Source organism: Sturnira hondurensis, unplaced genomic scaffold (assembly GCF_014824575.4).
Source record: "Sturnira hondurensis isolate 20B ecotype Veracruz unplaced genomic scaffold, ASM1482457v3 Scaffold0000780, whole genome shotgun sequence".
NCBI lineage: Eukaryota > Metazoa > Chordata > Mammalia > Chiroptera > Phyllostomidae > Sturnira > Sturnira hondurensis.
Genome location: NW_028073411.1, coordinates 11445296 through 11463563, shown reverse-complemented (window position 1 = coordinate 11463563; position 18268 = coordinate 11445296). Strand labels below are relative to the sequence as shown.

Here is an 18268-nt window from a genome sequence, read left to right as displayed (position 1 = left end):
CACCCAGTGCAGGGACTGTGTGCTGCTGAAGGCCTGGGGCAAGCAAAAGTGAAGACACTGTCTTTACTTGGATTAGTCTTATGTTGTAGAAAGTGGGAGAACAACAATTTTCAAAGCCTTGAAACCTTATGCAAAGTTAGCAGTAAGACCTTTAAGCACCATGGAAAGACCATTCAGAAAAGGGAGTAAATGGGCAACAGAAAAAGTAAGACAGTGTTGGAAAAAACCCGACTAAGCCATGTATGTCAGCTGTAGTTATGTGCCCGAATTCTCATTGTTGAATGTTTTTCCTTGATATTAAAAATCTTACTTATGCTGTATATCTGCACTTACCTTCACTTACCTTTAATTCCTCTTTCACTTAAATTAGAAACATAAGAGAGCAAATCATCTGAGACCGTCACCTCTAAAACTGAGCTAATCTATCTTAATTCATAAATTATACATATATTGAAGTGCAAATCAATACAAAAAGTTTATCTGCTATCACTGTTTAAATATTAGTGAAGAGCTCTAAAACTAGGCAATTCCATTTAACACTTCTTAAATGACATTTTTTAAATATTATGGCTAAGAAGCCTTTTTTATATTTAAATCACAACTTATCAATTAAATAACAAATTTAAGTGTTATGAAGAATCACTCAGGAGACTGAAAAATGGCATTTTCTATCATTGTTTAGTACAGTGTCTTCCTCACAATAGGTATTGTTTCAATCCTGTATTTGATCACTAAATCATCTTCTGCAAAACCTCTGCTAGTGCTTAGGAAACAGATCACTCTGCTGCTTTACTTATCACTTACTATTCACATAATGAATACTGTTCACCGGTATTTACTTCTTTTAACGAGTAACCTGGTAGTGAACTATATACATTCTTTTGACAAAATACAGTTTTAGTTAATCGTTAAATCTCAAATATTTAAAACATAATTTGTCATCTAAGTACTCTCCTCATTATTCTAAGACCTTATACAAAGCAGATTAACTACTTTCAAAAATAATGAAGATAATAATTTAAAGGGTCAGCCAAGCAGTCACTGACTATCTACTGTACAAGTTGAGCTATAGTGAAAGATGCTGATCGTGTCATCTTGAAACAGATGTAACACAACTTTATTCTGACACTTTCTAGGTTGTCCATGTCTTTTTAAGGAAGAGATTGTATTAGAATAACTGGCTGGAACTCTGGAATGCAAATTAACATAAGTCATCCTATAAACTTCACAGGACTTCCATTTCCCCCACACGATGCTTTAAGCAGCTGTAAAATGAGACTCAATATTGGATTATACAAGCACTGTCAATTTCCTTCTACATCTTTCAAAGTCAGATTCATTAAAATTCATTCATTAAAAATTACCACTCACTTATCAAAACCCCTAAAATTCAACACCAGGAATGCAGCAACCCCTTTGGAACACTCCAAAATTTACATACTCAACATCAGTTGAGATGAAAGGGAACTCTAAAATCCTAGCAAAGTGCAAAAGATTTTAAGTATTCAACTTTATCCCATCATGTAAATTGTTTTTAAAAGTTTTAAACAGTATACAGTTAAAACAAGTAGGCAGATCATAAAAATGAAACAGACCAATCTCTCCCACTCCATAACATCGGTATAACCCAAAATAAATAGAACAAATTAGGTTGTGAGATAAATTCCCACAGCATAACTTATGTTGAAATCATTTTGGACAATTCAAGTGCAACACACCTATGTTTTTCTGATAAGAACAGTTGCTTACTATTGTTTTTCATAATATGGCCAGCAAGCCTTAGGAAGTACAAACCGCACCTACAAGGACAGAGCTGTACATTAAAACTCTCCCTTCTCAAACTCACCGCATCCACACAGGCAGCAAGCCCCTCACTATAGCAATCATACTCTGGTTCTGTACACTTAGCAGGTTGCAACTACAATTCTAGACATTCATTTCACCATTCCTTGATTTACATTAAAGGTAACAACAGCAAGAAATGTTCCAACTTAGTGTTGCTATTCCAAGATGTGAAAGGTCGTCTCCTGCATCACCCATATGATTCCAGAAACAAGAGCACTAGCTACCATTTCCTGTCTCTTCATATATATTCTGGGAAAAATCTAATCTCTGTGAAAGAGCAGATATGCTAACTTCTCTGCCTACTGGTATGCCATTAAAGAAGAGGCCACACCTCCAGTCTTCCTGTCCACTGTTCTGCATGAAAAAAATTCAGTTGATCTTACTGTCATCTTAAGATGAATCAGGCTCAAAGGCAACAGTATATGACATAAAAAGACAGGTGTGGAGCAGAATCTGAACCATCTAAATGTTTTTCTCAGTTATAAATAGAGAAAGTTGACTTGCTTCCTAATGACTGAGAGTAGCTTTTCATGTTTCTGGGAATTTTAGTCTCTCCCAGTGAATATCAATGCTCAAAAGGGCACTGAATATACTTTGCAAAAGCATGTGGAGCAAGCCCATTAGAAGGTAGGGATAGGTTAAAAATCGAAACAAAACAAAACAAGATATGTTTATCTGATGACTGTTAAAAGTTAGGTTCAGGAACCAATCTTCAAAACACTGCAAGACTCTGAGTCGTGCCTCGAGCACCTGAGCCGCTGGCTGCCCTCCTCAATTTCCCAGGACTGCGTTGGCAGCAGACCCAGGGTCCCCGAGGAGCCCACGTTACCAAGTCCTCTTTTCTCTACCGCATTTTTCCAACTTGTCCTGTTAGAAAACTGAGTCTCTTGCCTAGGAAATCAGTACATCTAGAACATCAATATATCTACATTGTTAATGCCTGCTATGTCATTCTGGAGGAATCTCCCGGAATGTAGTAAGAATATAAGTATTTCTACAATAACTTGCCATTTTGGAATGATTACATATCTCAAAAGTCTGGCAGAATGAATACCCGAAACATCCATTAAAAATGACTTTTAGAGAAGCTAATTAACGAAAAAAGTGATTTTTTAATTTTATTAAATATAAAGGGCTGGAAATCTAGAAAACTAAATAAAAACCCTAAGAACAAGCCGAATTGTTCAAATTTTTAAAGTCGATTCCTTCAAAACTCTCATTGTTGAAAGGCATTACCGTTAATGTTGTCACAGTAGTAAAAGTATTCATCATTTAGAGAAGGACATGCCGAAACCAAATCCTGCAGGCCTGCACCAGTTACAGTAAGACAACCAGAGAGATTAAGGTGCTCCAAATAAGGCAGCCCTCCTCCCAGAGTCAAAACCCTGTAAGAGAAGCAATTCAGCAATTAGAATACATTAACCTGTGAAATCTTATGCATTCCAATGGCCCACTGGACCACTATTAATAGACCTTTAAATTTGGTAATAAAAAAATTTAATAATTTCCATAAAATATGATAACCTCATCTTTAGGCAGGAATACACTAAACTGTGTAAGAACAGTGTCTGTATATAACTGAAATTAAGTTGGTTATCAAACTAGGTTTTTTTTAAGTTCATTAATTGTATCCCCAAGACAACGACAAATAAAATAACTTTAAAAAATACAGAAAAGGGAAAAAGAGAGAATCAAATGGTACGTTATATATAAACATACATATACACACATATATATAAACTTTAAATGTAAATCAAACACTCGTACGAAAAGGCAGAGATGATCAGACTGGGTTAAAAAAACATGCTAGTATACAGCATCTACATACTATTCATAACAGACCTTGCTTTGGATTCAAAGACAAGGAGCTTAAAAGGAAAAGCATGAGAAAACAAAGTCCACACAAAGAGTAACCAGGAGAGCCAGGGTGGCTCTACTACTGTCAAACGACAGAGACTTAAAATTTAAAAAAAGGTTATGTGAGACAAAGAAGGATATTATATATTGATAAAAGGTTCGCTACACCAAGAAGATAAAACAATTATAAACATATACACACCTAAAATCAAAGCCCCAGATATATATGAAACAAAAAGGGACAATTCAATTGAAGAGAGAAATAGTTCTACATAAATAGTTGGAGATGTCAATGCACCACTTTCAATAGTGGATAGAACAACTAGACAAAAGATCACTAGGGAGACAGAACTGAACAACACTGTAAACAATTAGACTGGTGCGGGAAGTCTAATTTATTGGGGTGATCACTTTGTAAGTTATATATAAATATCTAATCACTATGTTGTATACCTGAAACTAATATAATACACCAACTGTAATTAAAACATTCAAATAATGTTTAAAATCTTTCTCAAACTCTTCCAAAACTCTAGGAACATAAAGAACAAAACACTGTCTGTTCCTTAGGGCTTTGATTTAGTCTGATACTTTGATCTTCAACCTATACTTGTACAATGAATGCTCTTTTAACAGCCCCATTTAATGAACTTGCCAAAACTCACGCCATACATCTCTGAATAAAACCCTGTGAATAATGCAGGGTACGCTGACTGCCCCCAACGAGCTCTTCTTGTTCCCAGAAGTTTTAGTTGAATGCCGACATGAACTGTATTTGTCTTCTAACCTACTGACACAGTTGCACTTAAGTGTTGTAACTGAAATACTTGAAATACTATTTAAATACTATATAACTGAAATACTATTTAAACCAACATATAAATGCAATGCAGTGGTTTCTAAATACTAAATTTGTATTTTTTATTTCCTTCCTTTCTTTCCACAGAAGATACACACAAAAATCATCCTGTAACTTCATTCTAATCTCTACTCAAAAACTACTTCCTCTCAAGGCCTTTCCTGTCCATCAAATATTATAAAGGGGACTTCTCAGAATTCCCTAGCCTGTAACCCTAACCCTACTTTTCTTCAAAACATTCAGTGTGATACCACGTTTATTATCTATTTCTACCAATAGATTATAAACTCTAGGAAAGCAGGAAATATGTCTGGCTCCCGAGTAATTAAAGCAGGGCAAGTCACATAGTAGGTACTCAATAAATATCTAAATGAGTAAGAAAAAGATTCCTTTGAGATAAGTCAATGAAAAAGAGACCATCTGCACTCAGATTGCAGACTTTTTTTATCAGCTGCCAGTCCCAATGGTATCACACAAGACAGTCTCTGCGTTTCTCCCAGATGAATCCTGCCTTGAATTCAAACTCCGCCACAGCCTTATCTTCCACCAACACCCAGTCCGTATCTTTCACTACGACAGACACCAAGACTGGAATACCAAGTCTTCTCTAAACATTCCCCACCACGTTCAATTTAATATGCTAAAGATCAAACTTAAAAGAAAGAAAGAGACTATTAGGCTTTATCCTGGATGGATTTTCATTGTTTAACATACCTGACATCCCATTACTATAGAGCATTAGTAAAATTCAAGCCTATTAAAAGGTAAAACAGAAAATATGTCTTCTGTTTCCAAAGGCTCACATCAAAGACAATCAAATGATTATTGCACATTACTAGTGCCGAGAACGACCATAACAAAATAACCCAACAGCAGGTACCATGGTGCTTTACTGTGTGCTCCAGGGGTCCCCCTACCAGGAACCGTCTCTTCCTGCTGCCCCTATCAAAATCCTTCATCGTCCTTCAAGGTTCACTCAGTATCATCTTTTTGTTCAGTTTTCTGATCATTTACTCTCTTCTCGAATCCCCACAAAATCTTTATTCAAAATCTCTTAAAGAATGCACACTAATAATACCCAGCAACCAAATACAGTATGCGTATTTTCTTTTCTATTTCAAGTCCTTGAGGGTAAAAATTCTTATTCAGGTTTACATCCACTAAGCACCGCAGAAAATGTGTTGTAGGCATTTGCTAAGTATTTATTAAACTTTTAAATTTATATTCTCCCATATATCACAAATTATTTGAACAAACTTGCTGAAGTTATACTGTTCCAACACTTTAAAGTAGGACAAATCTTGGTTAACTCTTTAGGTTAAATAAATCAGCTAAAGGGTGTAACCCTTAAATTCAAGATTTTAGATTCCATTCGAGAATGAGAACATACCCATTTTCAAATACTGTGCAACTGATTACTTACCTGAGACCATGGTCCGTGATCTGGTAACACCCGGACAGACTAAGAAACAGAAGGACACGTCCAGTCTCCTGGTCTGATTTTTCACTCCCAGAGTAAATTAAGTCCTTTTCCCTAAGCAGTCTGGTCCTTGACGCTTTTCTGCACAACGCAGAGGACTCTGGGAGTGCTGACATAGTTCCTAGAGCTGTTCCTGTACAACAGAACGAGTGGCCGCAATATGCAAAGGCTGGAGAAGCGCAGTGCTGCTGCCAACAGACACCAGTCCTTAGTCCAACAAGATCCTTACTGTAACAACCAGAGGAACAACTGAAGTTGGATGCTGTTTCCATCACACAAAGACTTTCAACATTTCTGTGTCTCCATTCTACAGCATCCTCAATATCAGCCAGATCTTCAGCATCTAACATCCACACATACGGAGAGGAGAAATTTTCAGAAGAAACGGGCTTAGTCCAGGAGTGTCCGTTATCAATTTCTTCTCCGACGCTCTTGCTGGTTAAATCCTGCAAACACGCGTACTGCTTGGGGGACTGCATGGTCATGTCTTCATTTTCCCATGCAGTCAAAGTGGTTTTGCTCGTAGACGTGTTCAGAAGGCCACTCTGATGAGATGTCAGAATTCCAAGAGCTCTAGAAATCTTCTCTAGAGCCACATCTGTGATTTTTTCACATCCAGACAGATCAAGATGCCGAAGACTCTGGCAGCATCCAAGCCAAGACCAACTATAATTTACAGATAGCAAGGCTATTAGGGGATACTGTTAACTTCTTCAAAAGTATATGACTACATGTAAGTAGTGAAAAATAAAAGAGAGACTTTAAATCTAATATAATCAAATACTTACTGAATACGTATTGTCAGGTACTATTTTAGATGCCAGGGACACAAAAAAGGACAGGAAAGGAGAAGACTCAGTTTATTTTACTGAAAAGTGCCCAGTAAGGAAAGGCTGTACACGCATGGATAACTAATGATTAATGCAGCAGGCCCAGAGGAGACAAGCTCTGGGAACCAGCAGCACCAGCCGCAACCAGAGCAGACTACAGCTCTCTGGAGGAAGACAGGTGCTGGTACTCATGCCAGGGCAAAAAAGAGCAAAGCCAGGTGGACTAGGAAGGAAATTGGGGGCATCCAAAGAAATAAAATCTGTGAAGAATGTAACCTGAAGAAAGTGTCATAATTTCGGAATAAATATGAAGACTATAAGACAGAGCCTGCCCAAATGGTATTTGGAACCAACTAAATCTGAAAACATCTTAAAAACATTAGTGCCCAGCAAGGCACAAGGGCCTAGACACAGGACAGGAATATAAAAATGATGGAATGATACAGACTGCAGTTTCGGATCAGCGAGGACCTGACAAGAGGCAAAGAACTGGAGGTGCTATCAAGTTATAACCTTATGTGACTAAGAGTTGACAATAAAAAATAATAGCATGATTAAACTACAATTATGCAAATGAGGAACTACAGAACAAGTCTACACTTGTTCTAACTCTAGAACAAGTTAGAAATCATATTTAAATATTCAAAAATAAACTAACCTGTCAAATGCAGAGTCTGAAATGTCAGTTTGGGTGAGATCCAGGTGCTCCAGATTAGGACAAAGCTCTAAAATCTGCCTAACCTACAGGGGAAAAAAGTCACTGTGAAGATCTACAGACCTTTAATTAGACAAGCGACAGATAACTTTTAGTAACTGACATAATCTGGTGGCTCTCAAACATCTGTTCATGTAAAAATCACTTCAACTCTGCACTGCCAATATATATTCTGGGCTCAAACCCCAGAGAACCTGTTCTAGTAACTAATGTTAGATTCAGGAAGCTTACATTTTTAAGGAATACCTAGAGATTTTGATGTAGGACAGCACAAGATACACATTTATAAAACAGAATTAATCTCACTTGCCCATTACCATGCCTCACATATCATAAAGAATCATATAAAACTGGATAAACTGTTCAACCTCTCCTAATCTTTGTACCCTTTTCTGTAAGTGCAGATGAAGATTACTGTGAGCACTGAAATGAAAGACTATGAAAGTCAACAGTATATGCCTATCCATGGGAAGGAACTCTGATGGATAAAGATTTTCCTCCTCTTAATTAAACTCAGGAGTAAGAAGACCAAATTTAGAACACTGCTAGTTTTTGTTAATACCCAAACCAGTGCTACATACCATTTTGCTGGAAGCTGCAGAGCTGTATGCTAACACGAGAGTTTTTACAGAAGTACCAACATACGGCAGAACGTTATGAATTAAGCCATGGAGTAAACGTTTTTCCATTTGTGCAATGCTGATAGCAATCGATTCCTCTGCAGACTCTTCTGTAAAATGAATTCAAAAAGCTAAGAACCTGAAACACTAATTAGATAGAATTGCTCTTCACAAGGAACCACCCATCATTAAATATAAAATACTTTTTGCTATCCTTAAACTCCCTCACGTATGCAAAGCAAGTTAAATGGACATAGTCTCACTCGGCAGGACTTAATAGGGCTAGCTTCCACTAAAAGAGAAGTAAAAGAAGAAAAAAAAAGGTTTACAGTGAGAATGAAGGGAAGGGTTTATTCATACACTTTAAGGTTGAAGGTGATTTTCCTATCAAGGCAGGCAGCAGAGGAAAAGAAAAAATAACTCCAGTTTCCAGCACTGAAAATACTATTAGAAACTTTGACTACTTGAAGAATATTAGGAGTTCTTCAAGAGAATACCAAACATCAAAAGAAAAATGAACCACTGTGAACGTACGATTTATTACTTTACCTAAATAAAAAGGACACAATGCTGGAAGACATCTGAAACAATTAAGTCAGCCTGGTCATAATCAACCAAGCAAAGGAGAATACATTAGGATTTTTTGAAAGCTAAAAAATACGAGCATGACTTTTGCTTTTTGCTTAATAACTTCTGTAGAGCTTGGATGTTTACAACAGGATGGACTACTGTAACAAACACAGCAAACTATAAACTTTGCTTTGATATCTAAAAAAACAGTTCACTAAAAAGAATGACTAATAATTGTATCACTTTTCACTACTGATATTATGCTTACCTGAAAACCTAACAAATATAAAACTGTTTAACACAGTAAGTTAAGGAAATCTTATTTAAAATCATAATAATAGCCCTGGCAGGTGTGGCTCAGTGGATTGAGAGCTGGCCTGTGAACCAAAGGGTTGCCAGTTCAATTCCCAGTCAGGGTATGTGCCTGGGTTGCAGGCCAGGTCCCCCGTAGAGGGTGTATGAGAAGCAACCACACATTGATGTTTCCCACTTTCTCTCTGCCTTTCCTCTCTCTATAAATAAAAAATAAATAAACAAACAAACAAACAAACAAATAAATAAATAAAATTTTTAAGTAATAACAATGTAGCTGACAAGTGGAATATAAGTAGAAAAAACAATTCTGAATTTGTAACTAGTAGTTCCATATTTACAAATATTATCCTAAATTACTCATTCAGCAAGATATATATATATAAAAATAGAGGAATAAAAATGCCTTTTAGCCCTGATTGGTGTGACTAGATGGACTGAGCAACGGACTGCGAAGCAAAAGGTCGCTGGTTCAATTCCCAGTCAAGACACATGCCTGGTTTGCAGGCCAGGTCCCCAGTGAAGGTACAGGGGAGGCACATGAGAAGCAACCACACATTGATATTTCCCTCCCTTCCCCCTATCTAAAAATAAAAATATAAAATCTTTTCAAAAATGCCTTTTACTTAGCCCTATTTATTTTAGTATAATTTTATTCCTAAATGATTCTTCTTTCTGTGCTCCCCCATCTTAAATGTATACTGCTGCTATGAAATCTTTAAAAAAAATTAAACATCCTATGAAGAATTTCTCTATAAAACTAGTCAGGGTAGCTAAGATGGAAAAGCAGACCCCAAGTTTAGTCTCATGGCCACTAGAACGAATAGATACCTCACCACAGAAAGGCCCTAACCTCATCACCTTAATCTTTCCCTTTCCAAACAAAGGGAAAGAGAGCCTTCCCTTCTGGCTCTCTTCAAGTGCAGAGTTGGAAAAACCTTTAAAACACAACATGGGTATTATGAATTAATTTTCTAGCACGGATAAATTAAGTCTTCCCTAAGAGAAGACTTTTTTAAAAAGTCCACGCAAATTACTTTAACAGTTACTTCAAGTGAGCCCACGGCACAGTACAAAAAGCAAGATCAGAAACCAACGGAAGGACTGCAGGGAACAGGCCCACAAACAAACCCTGAGGTCCTTAAAATCCTGCTTTCTCTGTGTTCCTGGCCCTCCTGACCTTCTTTATTTTTCTCCACAGAACTTGACACTATGTACCATAGTATATACTTTGCCTGCATTTACTTTATCTGTCTATCTCCTCTCCAAATTTTAAGCTAACCAAGGCCAGAGATTCCACTTCATCCCCATTTTGTTCAGTGTTAACCCCATGCTCAGAAGGTACCTGCAACAGGTACATCGCCAAATTTAACCAAACAGACCTTTCTCCTTTATACAGCACCTTCCAAGCATTCAATACTATACCAAAATACAGCATCTTCATTTATTTCATAAAAATAAACTTGATGCGAAAAGAATAATCTTTAAATTTATAACATTTACTTTCCACATGTTTAGTTCTTTTGCCAGACCAACTTACTATTTTTTAAATGGGTAACTTAAAAATAAAAAGTTCCTATAGGTTCAGTTTTACCAAGTAGAAAAATATCTTATCTTTTAATTTGTTTCTACTATTTCATCATCTTTTACTAATTACTATCTGAATAATATCTAAGATAAACTTATGTTCCTCCTTCCCTTTCTCTTCCTCTATAAAAACGCATTTTTCATTATGTACTTTAAGGATCATGCATTTTAAATTCTCACTCATGAGTACTTTAAGGGTAGAAATGAAGTCTCATTCACCCATGAATTCTTCTGCAGTGCTAACAAACGGCTACATTTGCAAAGAATTTTCATACAGATTAGCTCTCAATTCTACAGTCATGTGGGGCAAGTGGTATGACTTTCCACAAATGAATAAACAGAGTCAACAGCTTTCATGCTCCTTCCTCTGGGCAATGATCAAATGAGCACATTAAAAAACACACTGTAAACTGCAAAGCACTATAATGGAGAATATTTCAGTAAAAGAAGGCTGTCATTTTCTGATTTTTCAAGTATTTAAATATAAAAACATGGGAAATGCCCTGGCTGGTGTAGCTAAGTGGATTCAGCGCAGGCCTACAAACCAGAGGATCGCAGTTCCCAAGTCAGGGCAACAAAAAATATCAACAAAAAATATATTTTTTGATGTGCTGCAGAATTTTAGTAATTAGTTTACAGGCACCATGACATGAAAAGGTTGAAAATTGTTACTTCAAGGTCCCTAGTTTATCTTCCACTAAGCAATTCAGAATACCTGTTACAGTATCCTACAGAAGACCATATACATTTCTAAAGGCAAAGTATCAACTTCTAAAGGCCAGGAGTTCACTACATCTTGAAGAAATTCATTTTAAGTCCAGACAACTGCTAAAAAGCTCTTCCAAGTCAGGGCACAAGCCTGCGTTGCAGGCCAGTTCCCAGCAAGGGATGCATGAGAGGCAACCATACATTGATGTTTCTCTTCCTCTCTCCTTCCCTTCCCCTCTAAAGATAAATAAATAAAATCTTTTTAAAAATGGGAAACAAATAGAACATATCTTAAATTTGCTAATTATTCCTTTGAATTTTAAAAAATAGTAGGCTTAAAAACAACAGTTTATTTAGAAAACACAATATACATAAATCTAAACCTAAGTATTTCCTTTTTTTTTCAAAGATTTTATTCATTTGTCTTTAGAGGGGAAGGGAAGGAGAGAGGGAGAGAAATATCAATGTATGGTTGCCTCTCATGTGTCCCCTGCTGGGAACTGGCCTGCAACCCAGGCAATGTGCCCTGACTGGGAATCAAACCACAATCCCTTGGTTCGCAGGCCCACGCTCAATCCACTGAGCCACACCAGCCAGGGCCTAAGTATTTCTTGTTTAATATATTAATTAGTAAAGCACCAGGTAATTATTTTATTTCCAAACACAGCTTACCAGATTCATCTACATCAGCATCTTCGTCCCATTCCTGAAAAGCACGACTTTCATCTCTTCTGTTTTTCACCCATTCCTCATCAGGTTCGGTATCAAGTTCAGTTGCAGGGCCATTATACCAGTCACCTACTCAACAAATAAACAATAACAAAATAAGGTTACATTGGCTACCACTACAAAAATATAACCTATTTATAGCAGAAATCTCTGCACACACAAAATAGTCAGTTATGGTTTAAAAAATTACACTTAAATGAGCAAAGGATTCAACTTCATACATAGTAAAAAGAATAATTAAAAACAATTTTCAATAATTTTACTGGCAATTGTAAAAATCATTGAAAACGTAACTTTTTCCCCTACACTGGCTGCACACTGGCCTGGACAATATCCCCATTATGATGACAGTTACCAAACAAAAGGAAGCAAGACTTTCTGCCAAAAAGTGACATTTGTCAGCAATGCAGTACTCTGGGCTAGGGGATTCTTGGCTGTGAGGGCCTGTCCTAGGCACTGCAGGGCCTCTGCCTCTACCTACCAAAGACCCTCGTATGTCCCCTCCGGGGGGCGGGGGGACAAAAATGTCTCCACAGACATTTTAAAACATCCCCTAGAGGGGGGTAAAATCAATTCTGAGTGAGAACCATTGGAAAAACAATACTATAAATAAACATAAGTCATTTTTATTGGAATTTTTAAAGTATACTAAAGCAAAAAAAAGAAACTTATTAAGATCTACTTTACCTCACAGAAGTCTAGCACAGCATTTTAACATTTGATTTTTATATTAAAAAGTATCTATATTATGTATTAATATCTGATTATTCATAATTAAAAATATAGCTAAGCAAAAAAGTATTTGAAATATCCGTATTTGTCCTGTTTGACTTTCTTTTTTTTAAAGATTTTATTTATTTATTTATCTTTAGAGGGGAAGGAGAGAGGGAGAGAAACATCAATGTATGGTTGCCTTTTGTGCGTCCCCTGCTGGTAGTTAGCCTGCAAGGAACCGGCCTGCAACCCAGGCATGTGCCCTGACTGGGAATCGAACTGCGATCGATCATCTGGTTCGCAGGCCCGCGCTCAATCCACTGAGCTACTACGCCAGCCAGGGCCTGTTTGACTTTCATTACCCTACAACTAATAGAAAAAAATTATTCTACATAAAAATAATAATTCTAATCATTTGGCTTACATGAATCCACCCACTATGCCAAATGGCTTCACTCAAAAATGTTAAATATCTAAAAACAGCGTATTTTATTTATTTTTAAGGGTTATTTATTTATTTATTTATTTATTTTTAGAGGGGAAGGAGAGAGGGAGAGAAACATCAATGTATGGTTGCCTTTCATGCGTCCCCTGCTGGGAGTTGGCCTGCAGGGAACTAGCCTGCAACCCAGGCATGTGCCCTGACTGGGAATTGAACCACAATCCTCTGGTTTGCAGGCCCGCACTCAATCCACTGAGCTACACCAGCCAGGGCTTAAAAACAGCATATTTTAAAAGTACCACAAAATAACTAAAAAGGAAAACTTTAAAAATCAGATTCATAATTTGTGTGAGAAACATACATTACCATGTCAAAGTGACAAATTATCAGAAAACTAAGAATAACAATGTATATTTTGAAGTTAATACTCAGCTGGAAATTATTTTAATTCAATGAAAAAAAATATGCAATAGTACCTGCATTTATCGTGTGACCACATATGTGCTCATGAAAACAAAATTTTCTATAATTGTTCACATGTAAAAAAGTTACTTACTACATGAAATTAACATACAATTTTGATTTATTGAATGAGGGCATACTAATCACACAAAAATGCTAAGATAAAAACAGATTCCATTATTCTATGCCGCTGCCAAAAGGGAGCCATGACTGTGCTGCATCTTCTTATTCTCTATGACCGATTTTCTGTTTTTTCTTAAATACTTAAATAGTCTATTCTTTAAAGCTGTTCTGACGTCCTGTTAGTTTTACTTCTAACTTTTGGTTATAGAACAATCCCCAATATAGTCAAAAGTAGGAAGAAATAGCATTGAAAAGGTAGCATTATGAATACCAGGGTACTTGTGACCTCCCTTCAACAAGGACCAACATTTTGCCAGTTACTTGGCATTCCCTCTTCAACTGTTTTTTTCCTGATTGTTTTAAAGGAAACTGCACACATCACATAATTTACCCATAAATGTTTCTTTTAGCTTTGCTACCTTCTCAAAATGCATATAAAGAAAACACACTATGAAATCTACATTTTTAGTCAACCTCTCAATTTTCCTTCCCTGGCCTTGCCTATTAATGTCTATGAATATTCATCTTTCAAAAAAAAAACAGACTGAAATATTTTTCAAACTGGAAGCCCCATTTACCTACCTCTGGCCCAGTGAACAGGGTACAGATGTTTCCAAAGTGATCCCGTCTTTGCCAGCTGAGCCCATTTGGTGCTTACTTGACTGCACCGACATAATTCTTGAGGATTAAGATAACTGAAAATTGCCAGCATTACCTCGGGAGGAAGATGGGTTATACCTGTGGATCGTTCTGACACTTCCCCTTCTGAAATAAAAAAAGAAAACTTTAGCATTAAAGGCTGTAAGAGCAAACGCAGTAAGAAATTACAGTCACATTTCTATACGTAAAATCCAGTGCCTGAAGTCCACTCCTTCCTGCTTGCAAGATGCGAAAAGGAAATGACATGGATCAGAGGTAACATTGGGATGTTAAAGTTGTTAAGAATCTGTAGGGTTAAACTATCATGGCCCAAATCACAGTTCATCAGTGGGAGCTACAGTAAACACAGAATCGACTTCCTCTTACAAAGGCGTCACAGAAAAAACAATACTCACTTTGTAGCATAAGCATCATTTGAAAAAGGAACCCAACAGGTTATACAGCTTTAAATCAACAAGTGTGGAGTCGGCCAGATTATGAGATCTCCAAGGCATTTTTAATGACACACACAAATCTCACAGCATTTTCCATTCACACATTATGACTCCTGTCATCATCTTCCCAGTGACCCCTCTTTTCACATTTCGTGTAAGTCTATGAAATCCGAATTCTTTAATCTATAGGTTCCCTAACCAACTCATGAGCCAATTGAAACAATATAATGTAAATATTTCCAAAGCTGCAATACATTCGTCAGGAATCTTCTGTCAGCAGCTACTACAGAAAGTAGTCATTGCATTTCTAATTTCCTATAACGTATTATTTCAGTAGCAATTTTCTGGAAAAATGCAAATTAAAAATACAATAAAGAATATAAAATATAGATTAATTGTTAAAGTATTATGAAGAACTTGAGGACTTTGTATATCTGATTTTTCTTCACAAAATATAGAAATGCTATGATCAAATTACTTGAACTGAATCCTTTTTAGATGCAAATATTTTTAAAATAATGCAGCTACACTTTGCTTTGAAGGAATGGGAAAACTAAACATAATAAGTGTGATGCTTTTAAATCCCATGTTATACTACAATTAAACCAGACACAACAGGTCTTGACTTGGTGTCTAAGGCACAAGTTGAATTTCACAGTGAAGCACACACACTTTATGGGTTTAATTACAGCTTAACCTACAGAAATGTCTTTGTTTCAACATGCATCTCACCTACATTGTTAAATAAAAATAACAGAAAAGAACCAATTTCAAAAAGGTTAACAGAAGTGCCACTGCTATTTCCCATCTAGAAGAATCAAAGGAATTTTTACTAACCTAACAATGCCAATCTCTTTAATGTTTTAAAAGGCAAAGCTATCAAAGGCAAAGAAGAATAAAAATGAAGAAACAGTCAAAGAAAAAAAAGTCAGCATATTTTACTTGCGTTCCTCATGTGTTTTCTCAAAGCAACTGTGCAAAGAAAAACTGTGCCCCTCACTCTCTGCCTGCTGTGTATTGCTGGACGTAAGCAAAGAGAGCGACACGTGGGAAAGGAGAGAGGTACAACTCTAAGCATCAGTAACTGTGTAAACTGACGGGAAAAGTGAGGAGAGAAAAAAGCAGGCACCACACTTAGTGACCTCAAAAAGTTGAACGGTACTGCGGAAGTACTCTGTATATGGTGGTTTTCAGTAATTTTGATAAGCCAAATAGTTTTATTATTTTATGTATATATAAATTCCTTTAATAAGTACTACATTACAGGTGGCTCAAGTATATGAGTGTTATCAGACAATACTAAATTCTAAGAAACTGTCTTCAATTAAATTTATACTTGAAAATAAATCGCTTAAATCATTCCTCAAACAAAATCTATAGTTCACATCAATAAAGGAAAAAAATGGCCTTGAAACTAATAAATCATTTGCTATTTAAACATTTGAACCTCACCTTTATCTGACTTTTCATCCACGGAATATTTAAAAAACTTCTGTCGCTCCTCAGCTTGATTCCACAGGCTGAGACCCCTAAGGAGCTCCGCAGTGTCCTTCTGAGAGCAATGCTGTGCAATCACTTTCTTTTTAATGTCCTTCAGCTCTTCATAGGTAAAATATTCCATTAACATGGGCTGAAAAACCTAAATGAAACAAAACGGTCATGAGGAGAGATGCTTACTTTGTTTTGTTTTTCTCTACACCTTTCAAATTATTAATGGTTAAAATACAGTGTTCTGACCACCTATTTCAAAAATATAAAAACTTTAGTTCCCACCGAGTTAGCTTATCCAAATATTAGAGAAGAGTATCACCCAAAGAGCTCCTTCTCTCTTAAAAATTCTCTGGCTAAGTCAATCCCTAAACACTTCCAAAGCCTCATACCAGAAGGTCTTCCTATACAGGGCCTGTCAAACACTCTCAGTCATTTTCTTATGGTTAGACAGTTAGGTCAGTTAACTGCCTTCTGCTACTGCAGGAACCGACCTCTACCCAAACAGGTCCTCTAAGTCCTATGGGAACGGCACCCAGCCTATAGAAACCGTAAGTCTGAAGTCTCTTGAGACTCTCAACTACTCAGTATTACCTGGGAGATCTCTTCTTCAAAACAGATCTCTGCTTAATCCCAACGGCTAATTTATAGAATTAGAATCTTTAGAAGTGGGACTCTTTAAAAAAATGGTTCCACAGATAATTTTGATGCACACCTAAGGTTAACAAACACTGTTCTAAGAAGAGGTTTCAAGGCTGGCTGATTATCGCATTAATAACTTGGGAAGCCTTTAAAATACATCTATCTATACCAATATCTCCACCTGATTTATTTGGCTGGTCTGGAAAGGGCTTAAAGGTATTTTGGTTGTTTTTTTTTAAATAAATACCAGTCTGAGTGTAAGGTAAAGCTATAGATGAGAATCACTATAACAACTGATTAACAGCTGAAGTTAATCAGGGATTCTTTACAAGGATTCTTTACAAGAATCCAGTTCTTTGTAAAACATTTTCTCTATTCCTTACCGATATTCATTCCACTTTAATTTTTTAAGTGAAAGAAAGTTCATTAAAGCTTGGGACAGTAAGTCAACGGAAGGGCCCATGGACAGGATTAGGGGTTGCCCAGGACGAGCTGCCATTGCCCCCTGCTTCTTGGGAGCAGGTCTCATTGGGACCCAGAGAGCTTAAGACAGAAGTAGCAAAGTACACACCTGAGGAAAGGGGGACGTGGGTGTGCTCAAAGAAGACAGTGCTCATCCCACTTCAAGAATGAGAAAATATTTTACTCATCCTTTCAGTCATATCCTCATATACATGCACTAGGCACAAGACCGGTAAGTTTAATACCATCATTTAATTACTAAAATCCACTTCCAACAAAAAACACTAAAATTTCTTTAAACTTAGCATGGAAATACAGAAAGTTTAAAGAATTCTCCAAGATTCTGAAAATGCATTAGGGTGGCATAAAAAATTATTAACATTCAATATACTGCCATGTGCATAATAAGAAAATATTGAAGAAATGAATTAAATAATTTATTCAATGAAAAACAACAATCTCTCTGAGGTTAAAAAAATTATTTGTTTTTTTTGGGGGGGTTTTCTTCATTTCTTAAAATGAACTGGAGGTTTATCTTCCTATGCATTATTTTGAAGAATCAAAGACAAAATAACATTTTTAATTATTCATTTACTTCAAATTGTAAGCTCAAGTTTATCTGGAAAGTCACAGAGGTAGTGGAAGGGCCCTAGGAGCTCAGGAGGGAGAAAAGCCAAGGTAATGTGCTGGCGGGGGAGGGTGGGCAGGGGGAGGTGCAGGTGTGCTCAG

The 18268-nt window shown here is 36.5% G+C and overlaps 1 protein-coding gene across 2 annotated transcripts in view; it reads right to left on the bottom strand.

Annotated features, from left to right (window-relative positions):
- The window catches only part of FBXL5 (F-box and leucine rich repeat protein 5), a 34678-nt gene that overhangs the window by 3889 nt on the left and 12521 nt on the right, over nt 1-18268 (bottom strand). Inside the window, exons 4-10 of one of the 2 annotated variants that reach the window (XM_037045604.1) lie at nt 16400-16586; nt 14436-14618; nt 12056-12181; nt 8168-8316; nt 7530-7612; nt 5985-6707; nt 3082-3230 (exon numbers count right to left, since the gene is read on the bottom strand). In XM_037045604.1, coding sequence (XP_036901499.1) covers nt 3082-3230; nt 5985-6707; nt 7530-7612; nt 8168-8316; nt 12056-12181; nt 14436-14618; nt 16400-16586 — 1600 coding nt within the window. The remainder of the gene's footprint in view (nt 1-3081; nt 3231-5984; nt 6708-7529; nt 7613-8167; nt 8317-12055; nt 12182-14435; nt 14619-16399; nt 16587-18268) is intronic. The other variant, XM_037045611.1, reaches the window with a different exon arrangement.